This window comes from Perna viridis, chromosome 14 (genome assembly GCF_037379345.1).
Source record: "Perna viridis isolate PV_CMFRI_1.1 ecotype Kerala chromosome 14, ASM3737934v1, whole genome shotgun sequence".
Classification (NCBI taxonomy): domain Eukaryota; kingdom Metazoa; phylum Mollusca; class Bivalvia; order Mytilida; family Mytilidae; genus Perna; species Perna viridis.
The window spans coordinates 12,048,392-12,063,188 of NC_142458.1; the positions used below are offsets into that span (position 1 = coordinate 12,048,392).

The 14,797-nt window shown below is 33.4% G+C and overlaps 1 protein-coding gene across 1 annotated transcript in view; it reads right to left on the reverse strand.

Moving 5' to 3' along the window:
* Nucleotides 1-10,921, reverse strand: part of LOC148598212 (MAM and LDL-receptor class A domain-containing protein 1-like) — a 65,311-nt gene extending 54,390 nt beyond the window's left edge. Inside the window, exons 1-7 of the mRNA XM_088561920.1 lie at nt 10,771-10,921; nt 8,308-8,375; nt 7,764-8,042; nt 4,672-4,746; nt 3,942-4,043; nt 3,337-3,418; nt 1,411-1,543 (exon numbers count right to left, since the gene is read on the reverse strand). Coding sequence (XP_088418046.1) covers nt 1,411-1,543; nt 3,337-3,418; nt 3,942-4,043; nt 4,672-4,746; nt 7,764-8,042; nt 8,308-8,375; nt 10,771-10,858 — 827 coding nt within the window. The 5' untranslated portion in view covers nt 10,859-10,921. The remainder of the gene's footprint in view (nt 1-1,410; nt 1,544-3,336; nt 3,419-3,941; nt 4,044-4,671; nt 4,747-7,763; nt 8,043-8,307; nt 8,376-10,770) is intronic.
* Nucleotides 10,922-14,797: the final 3,876 nt, after the last annotated feature.

Here is a 14,797-nt window from a genome sequence, read left to right on the forward strand (position 1 = left end):
CTTTTTTGCCATTATTCCTAAATAGTTCCAGTCAAAACCTGAAAAAATCTATCACAAAGTTCTTGTGGGGATATGGCACCTTATGGTACAATTTCAAAGCAATCCATTCCCTTTCACTCAAATTATTATCCAGTAATAAGAAAAGAAAATTCTTGCTTCCAGCACTTTTGTGGCCCCTTATTCTAAATACTTTAAGCTCAAGTCACAACCCAGAAAAATCAATCCTTGTGTGGTATGGCATGTTGTCATAAAATTTATATGAGATCGATTCACTTTATTCAAGTCATTGTCCTAACATAAGAAATATGCTTGTTGTAGGCCCCTTTTTACTATCTAATTCAAAAAAGGTTCAAGTCTTAACCCCTGAAATCAATCCAAGTCTTTCTTTGGTGGTATGGCACCTTATAATTTCAAAGAAATCTATTTATTATTGGTAAAGTTATTGTCTGGACACTAGAAAAATGTTTAAGGCCCCATTTTGGCCTCTAATTTAAAAAAAAGATGTTCAACCCTTAACCCCCTAAAATAATCCCATTGTGGTATAGAATGTTTTCTATTGCATTAGTTTTGGTTTTATTTTTTATTTTTTTCTTCAGTAACTGTAACTCATGCTGAATAACTAGTGTTATCATCAATGTGTGCTTGCATATGATTGAACACATTGATGCAGCTCTGTGCGACTCTTTTACTACATCCAGACCAGTTTCCATCATTCTGGAACCATTTTTTAAAGAAATAGCAGTGAAATACTTAGAGTTACAATGCAGAAGTTGATAAATAATGATAATCATAAATTGGGTATGGACATTAGACAAAAAGTATTTCCAGAAATATGAGTCCAGGATTATTTTTCAATTAAAAAAAAAAAGATATTTGAAAATAAAAAAATCAGGGTGAGTGTGAAAGAGTAATCAAGGGAACCAAGGTTATAGCGGTAATCAAAGTGTAATCAAGGGAACCAAGGTTATAGCGGTAATCAAAGAGTAATCAAGGGAACCAAGGTTATTGCGATAATCAAAGAGTAATCAAGGGAATTAAGGTTATAGCGGTAATCAAAGAGTAATCAAGGGAACCAAGGTTATAGCGGTAACCAAAGTATAATCAAGGGAACCAAGGTTATAACGGTAATCAAAGAGTAATCAAGGGAACCAAGGTTATTGCGATAATCAAAGAGTAATCAAGGGAACTAAGGTTATTGCGATAATCAAAGAGTAATCAAGGGAACCAAGGTTATAGCGGTAATTGTATTTTCGACTAAAATGAAATACTCAAGGAGGCAATCAAATTCTATATTTACAGTACCGACCATTAAGCATAAAAAAAAAACAGCTATGTTGTAAAGTTTCCAATACTGAATCCTGACAGTTACAGCCCTGCTTCCTCTATTCTATAAATCATTGTATGACTGACCCTTCATTTATAATGTAGACAACATTGCTGTGGCTAAGATTTTCAGTAACTTTGTCCTTCTCAATCCACTTGACGCAAGTGTTGTTATTGATTTGTTGAATACCAGTGTTGATTACAGGGATGGCCCAACGAGCTAAAAATAACACAACAAAACAATGGTCAAAAAAAAAACAAAAAAAAAAAGGTCTTAACAGGGGTTATTTTTTAAAAAGTATGTAAAATACACTAAAGCATGATCAGAAGACAATCTGATTGAACTGATAACCTATATACTAATTTTGATCTAGACATTTCATGCATTTCAAGAATTGAATGATTGACCAATTGCATGAACAGACTTTTTTTTTTACTATGGTAGTCCAAAATGCTGAGCTGGATTTTATTTTCTCAAATTCCTATCAATATCAAAATAGTGCCGAAGCTTTTCATTTTGGCCCCATGAGTTGAAATACTGAACATAGGGGATAATTCATTACATACATTCATATCTGTAGATTTTTTAACACCATAAGTACCCTGTACAGTATACCTGAACCAATCTGTGCTACTAATAATGTGATGGGTCATCAGTCACCGATCAGTCATCAATCTGTCAAATAGATCCATTCTCCCAATGATCACATCAGGAGACCAGAGAGCAGTCAATACATTTTATGGATTCCATTGTTTTATTTGTCAATTTTTACAGATATTTAGATGACGCAAAAGATTTAAACGTCAATTAATTACTTTAATTTTACATTTGTTTCTATTTTTAACAAAATACAATACGTGGAAATTCTTAAATTTACATTAATAGCTCATCTGTCATATTACAGAACAAAACTGCAACCAGATTGGTCATCAGTCAGTTATAGATCCATCAGCGATCAATCAGTCAACGATCATTGATCCATCAAATAATTGCACGGATTGGTTCAGAGACTGTAATCAGACATAAGGTTGAGTACATTGGGATCGAATTGGTTAAATTACAATTACTTTTACATTTTATGATTACAAGTATAATTAATAAATCATTTTTTGCAATGTAATTAATTAAATTACAATTACTTTCATCATGCAATCATGATTACTTTGGATTACTTTGAAGTGTCAACAAGTAAATGATTAAGACATGACATTATTCTTTTTGCAGCCAGCATACATTATCAAATCAAGGTTGCATTAATGGATATCTAACATATTTAGATTTAACTTCAGAGTGGAACTAAATCATATTTTAAGAAGGAAAAGGTCCATATGGCACCCATATGATTGAGAGATTAAGCAAAGAAATTCTAGATCAGATGCCAAAAGAATCTCTTTTCCCCCTCCCACCAAAAAAGTATTCAGAATATAATCAAATAAAGTAATCAAAAGTAATCAGAAAATAATTATGATTACTGTTCATTTTGATCCTGTAATTAATGGAACTAAATTACAAGTAATCATATTTCTAAAAATTACTGCTTATACATCTAATAACATGCAAAAATGTAATCAATTACAGCTGATTACAATTACAATTACAAATAATGATTACCACATGTTTGCTGTACACACTTTGGTTCATTACAGTGTGCAAAATCTGACCAAATCAACAAATAAGAACTTGCTGTGAAAGTTCTTTAATTCATGGATACTAAATTTCCTTGATCAGGGAAGAAACACAAGTTTTTTTATTCTTGAAATCATGGTTTTAAAGTTTTCAGTATACACAACAAATGAGAATCCACTATTTGTTGGGAACCAAATTTCGTGTTTTGGCCTACTCACGAAAACCACAAAAACTACTATCTCATGAACAATAGTACTTTCACAGTAATTAATAATCAGACATTGGAAAGCATAGACAGACAATAATCCACTATACATCAGTCAGAAATTGGGCCTACTTGGGAATCACCTATCCCTTATCCTTTCAGGCAAATGTTTGGTACTTACACATGTTGTACATTACATATGGAACTATTCCTTTTTCCCAAAGCGTGGCAGTTTTGTCAAAGTTTCTTTTATATCCTCGTTTCTACAAAATGAACAATTAAAATTTGATTTACAAAAATTACTATCCCTCTCATTTGACCTTCTCTCCTATTATATCACCAAAAGTCAAGGCCATTCAAAGATAATTCGGACAGACAGACAGACAGACAGACAGACAGAGTTCAAATCTAAAGTCTCTTTCGGCTAAAGCCTGTAGGGGACTAAAAAAGTAATTGACACTTCAATTTTAGAATAAGAGAAAACTTCAACACAACTGGTTTGTTTTGCTGAAAAATTTAAACGGATCAATCATCGGTTGATTACTGATTACAAGTTTAAGTAGCAGTCTTTGTAAGAATCGTACAAATTCTGTAAAAAGTGATACATCTGAAAAAAAAGGCTACATATTTTTATTTTTGTTATTAAGTTGCTTTATAGGTCTATATGATGAAATGTATAATTATTCATTCCAATCTGTCTGCTCTTAAGAGATTATCACTAAGGGGGGGTTTCCCATGGATCTGCCTATAACCGAGTGTTTTTTTCTTCCTCTTTTTTTAACTCACATTATTAGGTAGCAGATTATGGAGCTGATCCTGTGTATAAAGATGTTTATCCATGCTGTTAGCTTTAGCTTTCTGACTGTTCTCAGGATGAAGTCCTTGTACCTAAAAAAAGCCAGACATTCATTGCTGACTTAAATCCACCAAAGTTAAGTAATTCATTTAAAACAAATTGACACCATTCCTGAAAAAAAACACGATATGCCCCCTTGCTGGTGATAAAAGTCCCAAAACTTTTCCAATAAAATGAGTATATGATGAAAAAATTGTAGAGAATTATTCTAGCAAAAAATACACATAAAATAATTCCAAAAAGTTCTGAAAATATACAGATTGCTTAAAAAGCTATACAAGACATTTAAATGACAATTCAATCAATGCGGAAGTTTCAGATCATTATCACCATTCCTAAAAAAAAACACGATATGCCCCCTTGCTGGTGATAAAAGTCCCAAAACTTTTCCAATAAAATGAGTATATGATGAAAAAATTGTAGAGAATTATTCTAGCAAAAAATACACATAAAATAGTTCCAAAAAGTTCTGAAAATATAGAGATTGCTTAAAAAGCTATACAAGACATTTAAATGACAATTCAATCAATGCGGAAGTTTCAGATCATTATCACCCACAGTCGCAGTCAACGGAAGATAACACCACTTTATGACCAATTGGAATCTCCCATTTGAGATTTGTTTAAGAAATATTCCCTAAGATCCTATCATATAACTCACCAGATGAACTTTTCCATTGACTTCAATCTCCATACCTTCAAGTTCATTGGCCAAATGACTACTTGGGTCTACTTTCTGAAAGGAGATGTATTTTTTTCAAATACTTAGTCAAAAACCATATTTATCGTATGCACTGTTTTACCATAATCATATTTGTATTTATGAAGCACTATGGCGAAATCCCATTTAAGAGGGTACACAACACCTAAGGGAAATAACTCTGTAAAAATCAGCAAAACGTTCTATTTTGTGACATTCTGATATCAAACTGAAAGCAGCTTAGTGATCAAAAGTTTTGTTGATGAAGCAACTATATGTTCATTGAAATTATTTCCATGAAAACATGTGGTTAAAATTTCTTGAAATTTATATGTTTTGCTTTTTTTATCAAAGTAAAACACTGAATAAATTTCAAAAAATTTAAACGAGGCAAATAAATTTTAGAGACGATGTTTGGTACCCCCTTAAGTACTTGCCACTTTAATTTCCATAATGTGGGTACATTTTGTATTGACTGAGAAAGAATTATTTTTTGTGTGGTATTAAATTTTCTTGGTTTTCGTGGGCTGGGTAAATCTTAAAATTTGGTTCCCAATAAAAAGGAAATTTCACATTCGTTTTTAAGGTAGAGTTGTCAAAACCACAAATTCAAGAATCTACGAACCAAGAATTTTTCCCTAAACCAAGAAAATTAATTGGTACCTATGAGAAAAAAAGTACTTTCACAGCATATTGCAATCCTTTGGAATTTTTTTGCAATAACAGAAGTCAAATTGAATGCAGAATTTTTTTTCAAAGGAGAACGGGCAATAAAGGGTCTTATTCGCCTAAAATTCAACAGAAAATTAATCATAAATTGTTGAATGATTAACTTGTGAATTTGGAGACATGAATCCATCACAAATGAGAAAACATAAATACTTCTTATAATTCTTGCATTGAAAGGACAAGAAAACTGCTTGAACTTAATATTTTGTCAAATTTTGGACATATTGGTCACTTTCTGGTCATATTTCTGGCAAGGAAATGGTTTCCACACAAAAGAAAAAACTTCATATTTAGTAAATACATCCATATATATTACAGTTACATATAGTTTGTCATACATGAAAACATACAGTGGTTTCTTGGGTGTGGACAGTTTTCTGGATGTAAATATGTCCAAAAAACAACAAAATTTACAATTCTCAACAATTTTTGCTAAATGTAATATTATGGCACCATTATGGCGTCATTACAATGAACTAATGCCAAAAACTATTCTTTTTTCCTTACATTAATATATTTTATTGTTACGAACAACTTCTATGTTATTACAACAAAGTTGATATTTTTAGACAATTTTCATAGCTTAATGCACCTAGTGCTCACTCAGAAATGGTTTACTAAGAAAGGCAAAAGATAAAATTTTGTTGACAATATTTCAAAACAAACATTTAGTATTCATTTAATACTTTCTTCATCACAGACAATTATAAATTTTAATATTTAGTTACTTAAAATAAACAAGAAATCTGTGAGAAATTGTTCACTAGTGATACCCCCACTTTCAATCACAATATCAGGAAAATAAACGAAGTCCTCTGTAAACAGGAATCAAGTTGTCAAAATTTTCTGAAAATGAATCCCACAATATGGCATACCTCCAGGAAGAACAAGTTAAAATTCAAGCCAGTCTGATGAATAGTTGCAAAGAAAACTGTGACGAAAAAAAAAACGGACATGCAGAAAAGTGTAAACAAGAGGCTCCCAGGAGCCTGAATCACTCACCTGGTTAAAGTTTGTCTTTCAATGGCGATAAATTTAACAATTTATTGAACAATTTTGAGGCAAGAAGACTATGGTAGGACTATTATAAGGATCATTTCAACAATTGAAAGTTTCTTTCTATCTATTATAGTTTTCAAGATATTGGCTGAAAACTGTAAAAAAAAAAAAAAATTCCATTTTTCATCTTTAAAGGGCAATAACTCTTACAAGGAGTTGTATGACAACTTTGATCCCTGAATTTGAAGGCCTAATAATAAGGGTCATTTCAGCAATTGAAATAATTTTAATAAACCTAACGGTTTTTGAGATGTATGTGAAAAACTACTGTCTGACCTCTTTGTTCTATTTTTAGTAACGGTGGCCATGTTTTTCTACGGATCAAAAATCTCCACAACAGTTCTATGTAGGATACCCCAAGAAACATTCATACCAAGTTTGGTTCCCTTTGGCCAATAGTTTCAGAGGAGAAGATTTTTTTAAACATTAAAAATAGCAAAAAAATGTCGAAAAAGGACAACAACTCCAACATGGCTTAACAAATTAAAATGAAAATTTGACCACAGATATATCTCATCATGTTGAACACTTTTATCTATGTCAACCAAACGGTTTTTGAGATATATGCGAAAAACTACTGTCTGACCCTTATGTTCTATTTTTAGTAATGGTGGCCATGTTTTTCAACAGATCATAAATTCCCATATCAATTTTATGTAAGATATCCAAAGAAACATTCATACCAAATTTGGTTCCAATTGGTCAACGGACGACGAAGGATGACGAAAATGACAATGACGAACGCCAAATGATGGCAATAGCTCACATGGCCTTCTGCCAGGTGAGCTAATAAGTATACCCCCTCTTTTTTGGAGCTAGGTATACAAAAGAACAACTACTTACTGTCCAAAACCAATTAAAGAATAAATTTTGAATTGATCTGGAATCTATAGGAATACTTATCAAAAGGTCAAAGTCTTCCTTAAAAGACTGATTGACTGATAGATTGATACCTTTGGCAGATTATCATGCAGTTTAGGACAAGAATGTTTGACCAGTAGAACAGACCCTGTTTTGTACTACATTTGTAGCACAACATCATAGGCAAACTATCTATTGTGTTAGTTCATGTAAGAAAGAGGTGATATATACTAAACCATCATAAGAAAATTAGCTGATCATGCTAGTATAAATGCTTAATGCATGTACCATCAAAATTAAAAAGTGAACATTTTTCCACATGGTCTGTTAAATATGTAACAAAAATCATTAAAATGTGCTAAAAATAAATAAATAAAGGGTATATAACTCTGTCACAAACTCACAGAGACATCAATAGTGTCCTGAGAATTCTTGTCAACTACACTGTATCTTTTCGTCTCATCCATGACCTCCTCCTCACGAACATTAAATTTCTGCAGCATATTTTGGCGATCAAGACGTTTCCCTGCAGATTCATACACTCGCTCCCTTTCTTTGCCATATTCCCTTAAATACTTATCCTTTTTTCGTAAAAATTTCTCAAGACTTTGAAATTCTCTTTTATCATTCAAATTTTTTTCTTCATCAAGAAGTTCTGTCTCTTTTATTGGTCTTCTTAATTCCTAGAATCAGATACATATACATGTTTTGATTAAATCAGACCGTTACATATTTCTTCAATGACAGAAAAAAACTTTCATTACCAAAAAATACTTTGTAACATAATATTGCCAAAACACTCAAAACAAACTGCATAACCAAAAAAAAAATACATTTAAACATGGTGTTATGTTATCTTCTTCCATCCCAAAAAAAAAACAAACAAAAAAAACCAAAAAAAAACTAGAAATATTTTACTGAATGTGGTGGATCTCAAAGTATACATACTTCTCTTTTTAATTTCTCCACCAGTAATTTTTCCAACTCGTCCAGCTCTTCATTAGTGACTCTATCTGCTATAAAATAAAGCTAACATTTAGGCTAAGATGAAATAGAATCTGACTGAGAGTATTAAGCATGAGGACCAACAAAACTGAATTTCATATATAATAGTCCAATTAATATAATTCTCAGACTCTTCCTAATTGGAGCAAAAAACGTGTATTCCTTTGATCTTTCATTTTTTTTTAAATCTCACACATTCAGCTTTGTTTGTGCATATCAATGTTTGTTTTTTATGAACTGAGAAAAGCATAACAAAGTCTGTCTCAGTAAAAGAACAGATGAACATAAGTATGATTTTATCGAAAATGGGCTTGAACTGATGTATATAAGAAGTATAGCCCAGATTACTGGTATCATGATGTAAACCGAGGCATTTTTTTTAATATAAAAAACTATCTAAGATGGCATAATTATTTGGACAATAGTATTATTGTCTAAGGTTTACCAAATTGGCTGAAATTTATTGGTCCCTGGCTAGTCATATTGGACTTTGGCTCTGCTTCAGTCCAATATGGCCAGCCAAAGACCAATAAAAAAGTCAATATGGTAAACCGTAAGCAATTATACCTTTAAAAATTTATGGACTAACTAGTCCAATATGTTATATTGGCCTAGGCCAATATTGATCTTAAGCAGGTCAATATGAAGTATTAGGCAAGAAAAAGCGATATTGGACGGCTAAATCACTTATTGGCACACTTTTGTATTTTGTATTGTATTGGCAGTTTTTTTTTTTTTTTTCATCATATTTCATGTTAGGCTAATATTCAAACATTAGTCCGTAATCATCAATATACATCCCGACACTTTTAACATGATTAACCATTTGTAGCTCGATCAGACCCAATCCTGCATTTTTTACTTCGTAAAAATGACATTTAAACAAAAGGCATTTACCATTTGAGTCCTTTTCTGAAATGCATACATAATATAAGTAGAACGGTACTATTTCTCATTATTTAAGGTTGGCCTTTTGTGTACCCTACATAAGTAAATACTTCCGGGCACTGTGATAGGACAAATTGTGCTGATACCCAAAATGTTTTAATAATTCCAGGCTCTAACATTATCATAATTTAAAAAAATTGAATTATATATTTTGAAAACCATTTTCAATAAATAATATGATTTTTTTAAAATGCATGTGTCATTTGCAGAAAAAGGGGGGACTTTGACCCCCACACAATAAAATACTGCTTAAAATACCAAAGAATCAAGAAGGTTATGCTAAGACTTTGATCACAGTTGTAGTTAAAGAAATGAAGATATTACTAGAAAAGTCAGTTTATAGCTCCATCATTGTTTTAAAGGAGTGAATTTTTCAAAAGTTTCAATATATACACTTTTGTGCTAACGATAGGAGTGGTAAGTCCATGAGCATGCATAGAGTATGCTCAATATACACTTCCGCGAGGAAAATTCTTTTGTTCTGCCCTAGCCCGACCTCGCAGAAGTGTATACTGAGCGTGCTCATCAACTTACCACAAAAGGGTCTATTGTCGCCAATGGGAAATGAATAGTACCGTCAACGTTCTACTATAGGACAGGAATGAGTCGGGTGGAAGTTTTGATGGGGAATGGAACGAGTACAACAAATAAGAACAGAACAGAATTTTTTATTTATAGTAGGGTGCACATTACAAAAAAAACATAAGCTCTGTAGTGCTTCTATACCGACTCAATTCCCTTGTGGCTGGTCCTGCCTTTTCAGTTCACAAACTTTTTATTTCAAATTACGTCCTAGCCCCCCCCCCTTGAAAAAATTACAAAAGCATATGGTGGTTCCTTCATTTGCATTAAACGGTGATTATCCTTTGCGTCAGGATCGAATTATTACTCTGACAATCGCCCCGTGCAGGTCCGGGTGTTAAAAGAATAGGCCTGCAGCAGCGGTAAGCTTGTCGTATAAGGCGACTAAATAGTGCTCAGAAACCTAGCCGGGGCTAGGGCGCTCTGCCCACAGAGCAACTGGGATGTGTGCCTCAGGTGGTGGAATGGGGTACCCCTGGCGTGTTACATGCTGGGGTTGTCAGGCTATAATACGGAAAACCTGACCGCAAACCATAGTGGTGCACCGTGTTGGGAAAGTTGCTACGTTCTTCGCACGTTAAAGAACCCTACTGTGGTATTCTCCCGGAGCAGGAACCATAGGGCTCCGCCACAGGAGGCTAAATTGCCCGACTCTACCCACCTCTCCCTATTTCCAGTGGCAATCAAAATTTGTTGACCCCACTGTCCTTTTGTCCCATCCCTTTTTCATTTCATCATCATTTCATGATCATTTTCTCATCAATTTCATGTTCATCGTCTGAATATAGCTGAAATATTGCTGCTCGGACGTTAAACCCCAACAAACAAACAAACAAATTACTCTGACAATCAAAGTTGATTTTAAAATATACTTACATGATCTGGAAAATTTTGGTAACGAATTTACAAAATACGTGGTCCCTAAAAGAAATAGATAAAACACGAAAATGTTAAACTTCAACATTCTGTTCAAACCATACAAAAGTAATAATCCAAAATACAGATTTTTTTTTCACAAACTGTCATCCAGAAATTGAGCGGTAACTTTGAGCACGAGCGTTCGGATTCTTGTTTTATAGGCATCTAAAACCAGTCACCCGTGGATGACACGTTTTAATTCTTGTTAACAACGGATTATTAAGCTATTAAAATGCATTGAACTATTATCCAAAAAAAAAATCATGGTAATTTTTTTTAGATGGTACACTATCAATTTAAGATACAATTATTCATTTATCAATATAAATTACAAAATAAACTATCAATTTAAAATTATTAGCTCCCCGAGCAGGTCCGGGTGTTAAAAGAATAGGTCTGCAGCAGCGCTAAGCTTGTCGTAAAAGGCGACTAAATAGTGCTCAGAACCCTAGCCGGGGGCTAGGGCGCTCTGCCCACAGAGCAACTGGGATGTGTGCCCCAGGTGGTGGAATGGGGTACCCCTGGCGTGTTACATGCTGGTGTTGTCGGGCTATAATACGGAAAACCTGACCGCAAACCATAGTGGTGCACCGTGTTGGGAAAGATGCCACGTTCCTCGCACGTTAAAGAACCCTACTGTGGTATTCTCCCGGAGTAGGAACCATAGGGCTCCGCCACAGGAGGCTAAATTGCCTAATTTAATAAAAAGGATGGATGTCAATGCCCTGCATCCCAATCCCTGGATCCGCCACTGGGAGTAGAGTAGTTACACGTATCTTACGTACCTTTGTTTTATTTTATTTGGTAGTTACACGTATCTTACGTATTTTTGTTGAATTTTATTTGGCTGTTATTATGTTATTAATTTCATGACCTTTTTAATATAAAACCCATAGTAAGGATAACGAAAAAATCAACCGCGGCACTTTTTTTTAAATCTTGTCATAATGAAATTAAATATATTTGTTTTGAGTTTCATACGGAAGCCCATTAGTGCCAGGTGTTCACTTATTTTTAAGTCGTTATAACGACTAGCATCTCGTTATAACGACTTAATATCTCGTTTAAACGACTTAGCTAACTCGTTTAAACGACTTCGTATCTCATATAAACGACATAGCTAATTCATTTAATCGACTCAGCATCTCGTTTAAACAACTTAGTTTCTCGTTTTAACAATATAGCAAACCTGTTTAAACGACTTAGCATCTCGTTTTAACGACATAGATAACAACGCCAGTTATGTTGTTATAACGAGATACTAAGTCGTTATAACAAAAATAAGTGAACACCTGGCACTTATAACTAATGGACTTCCGTAGTTTCATTAGTAGGCTATATAACAAAGTCAAAAATTATAACAATTATTTTGTGTATCCTGACAAAGTTAAATTTGAATTTGAAAAAAAAAAAACAACGTACAACAACATGCTATATTAAAAAATAAACTCTAGCTTTCTGCAGTTATGAACTAAACTTCTGTTTTTTTCTGCATGTAAAACACTGGGTCGGAGGAGCAAAAAACATATGAAATATCAACATTTTCATTTTTTCCCAATTTGGCAAAATTAAAGGATTCGTAGAACTAAACATCAAAAGAACTACGGCCTTAGAGTACATGCTCATGTATATTAAATGTATAACTTTATATCGATGCGATAAAATATTCTAGTGTTAAGTACCATATATCCCTATTGAAGACTCACTTCCACCCATGCATCCCCCTAAAAATAATTTTGATGAAAAATTACAGAATGAAAAGGCACGTGCACCATATTTAGATATGCATGCAGGGCCTAATCTAGACAGCGATGACCAGGAGAAGTTTTAGTAAATTAACAATATTGACATTATTGCCTATGAATAATCTGTTATAAAAACTTAAAAACATTTTTAAATGGAGAGGTGCCAGCCGGGTTCCTAAGAAAAGAGGGGTGGATGCTAGGACGTTATTTGCCATATTTTGTCAATTTTACACATGAAAATAACAAATTTTCCGATAAAAAGGCTAGGGTACCAATCCCCAACACCCTCGGATCCGCCACTGTTACTCAAGTCAACCATCTCGCATCTTTTATTCCTATCTCTTATATAACTTCTAGAAGGAAAAGATGGAATACATTGTTAAGTAATGGTGGAAAGGTGTAAACCGTTGATCTTTAAAATATAAGAATCAGACCCCAACTTAGCGCATATCGCAAAACGTTATGCACGTTTCATAACTCGAATCCTATGGAAGTAAAACATGATGATAAATTTCGATTAGCTGATGAACATAAAAAATCCAGACAACACAACCTGTTATTGTAGATAAAAAAAAAAAAAACGTGTGATTTTGATACTGAGAAAATTTGTTCATGATCTTCAGTTCTCTTTGCCTTCTCCTTCACGATTATAAACGTGTTATTTCGTCCAATCAATGAAAATTGGTATTAATAAATGGGCTTTAAAGACTTGCAATCTGTTTTCCAAGACTGATATACTTGTTTTCAAAGTACAGTAAAACCTATATAAACTGAACTCCAAATAATTGCAAACACGTCTAGTTTAGACACTTTTAAAGCCATTTCATATCAGTTTTAAGGTAAACTGGACACGTGATTAAAACGAACGAAATCTACAGTATAAAAGGAGTACCACATATTTTTTGTATCGTGCTAAAACTCAAACAAATAGGCTTCTGGAACAGAGTTATGTTGGTACAAAATTGAAGTCATCACTACAGAAGTTTCATGGTCGTCATCATGAACTGGTGGATCGTTCTGGTGGGATGCAAGTCATTCCGGCCCCAGTTTTTTATTGTATATATATGTATCATTTGGAAACAAGACGATGTTGAAATATCATGAAAGAACTGAATACAACAACAGAAAAACTTGCACCAAGGAAAACTTAAAGCCTTTTTGCATCTGCACCATGAAAACTGATTTATTCAACGTATCATAGTTTTCCTTTCCTCGAATGTCAACCCCGGACTTGACTTTTTATGAGCAACTCGGTGGGTGTTTCTAGAAAAGCAGAGGACGCTTACCCTACCGGTGCACCTGGTCCATGCTCCCAGTTTTAAGTGGAGTCCGAGTTGCTCATTTGCTTTTGTTACTTTGCATGTATGATTTTGGTTACTTTGTGTTCTTTGTTGTGTACGTCTGTTTTCCATGTCTAGTCTTTGTTCCTGGATTACATTCTTTTGATTACAGCTATAACCTTGGTTCCCTTGATTACTCTTCCATTGACAGGTTTTACTGTATTTAAAAGTGACATCATAGTATGTCTTAAATACTACGGACTTGTCTTTTAACCCTTTTTTTAATTCAATTTAAGGAGGTAGACCTAGGGCACGGAACACGACTCTTACAAAACATTAGAACATTTGTATTAAGCATTTGATGTCAATCTCATTTAAGCATCAAATTATCTTGGATTGATTTCATTCTGTTTCAAGTGAAAGCTTGATAGGATTTTGTGTAATTGAATATGATACAAACATATCACTGATTTCAAAATTATGTCCCATATGTTTACCTCCTTAAGTTATATGAATATAATTATTGATCTCATCCATTGTGTATCTACTTCCAGTTTGATAGCAACATCTCTGAAGTTTACATACAATGTGTAAGACACAGAAACCGAGACAAATATTTCCAGTGATCTTGAAAAGAATAATCAGATTTTTTTATTGTTTCCAGCTGCTGCAACTCCATGTGGGGACTTAGAACTGCTGGGCATCTATCTGTGTATTCATCCACCCATCACATTTTGTATGTACTTTCACACCTACATTTCCCGATGGATTAAAGCGCCGCCATAATTCTCTTAATCAAGTAAAAAAATCAACAATTTCAAACTAATATAGTACAAGTCATCTCCTTAGGAAATTGAAATTTTGGGGTCAGGGTTGACATGGTACACCCTCTTTAATTTAATTTCAAATAGAACGCACTTAAACTCAAAATACTGCAACAAATAGACAATTTACTAATCA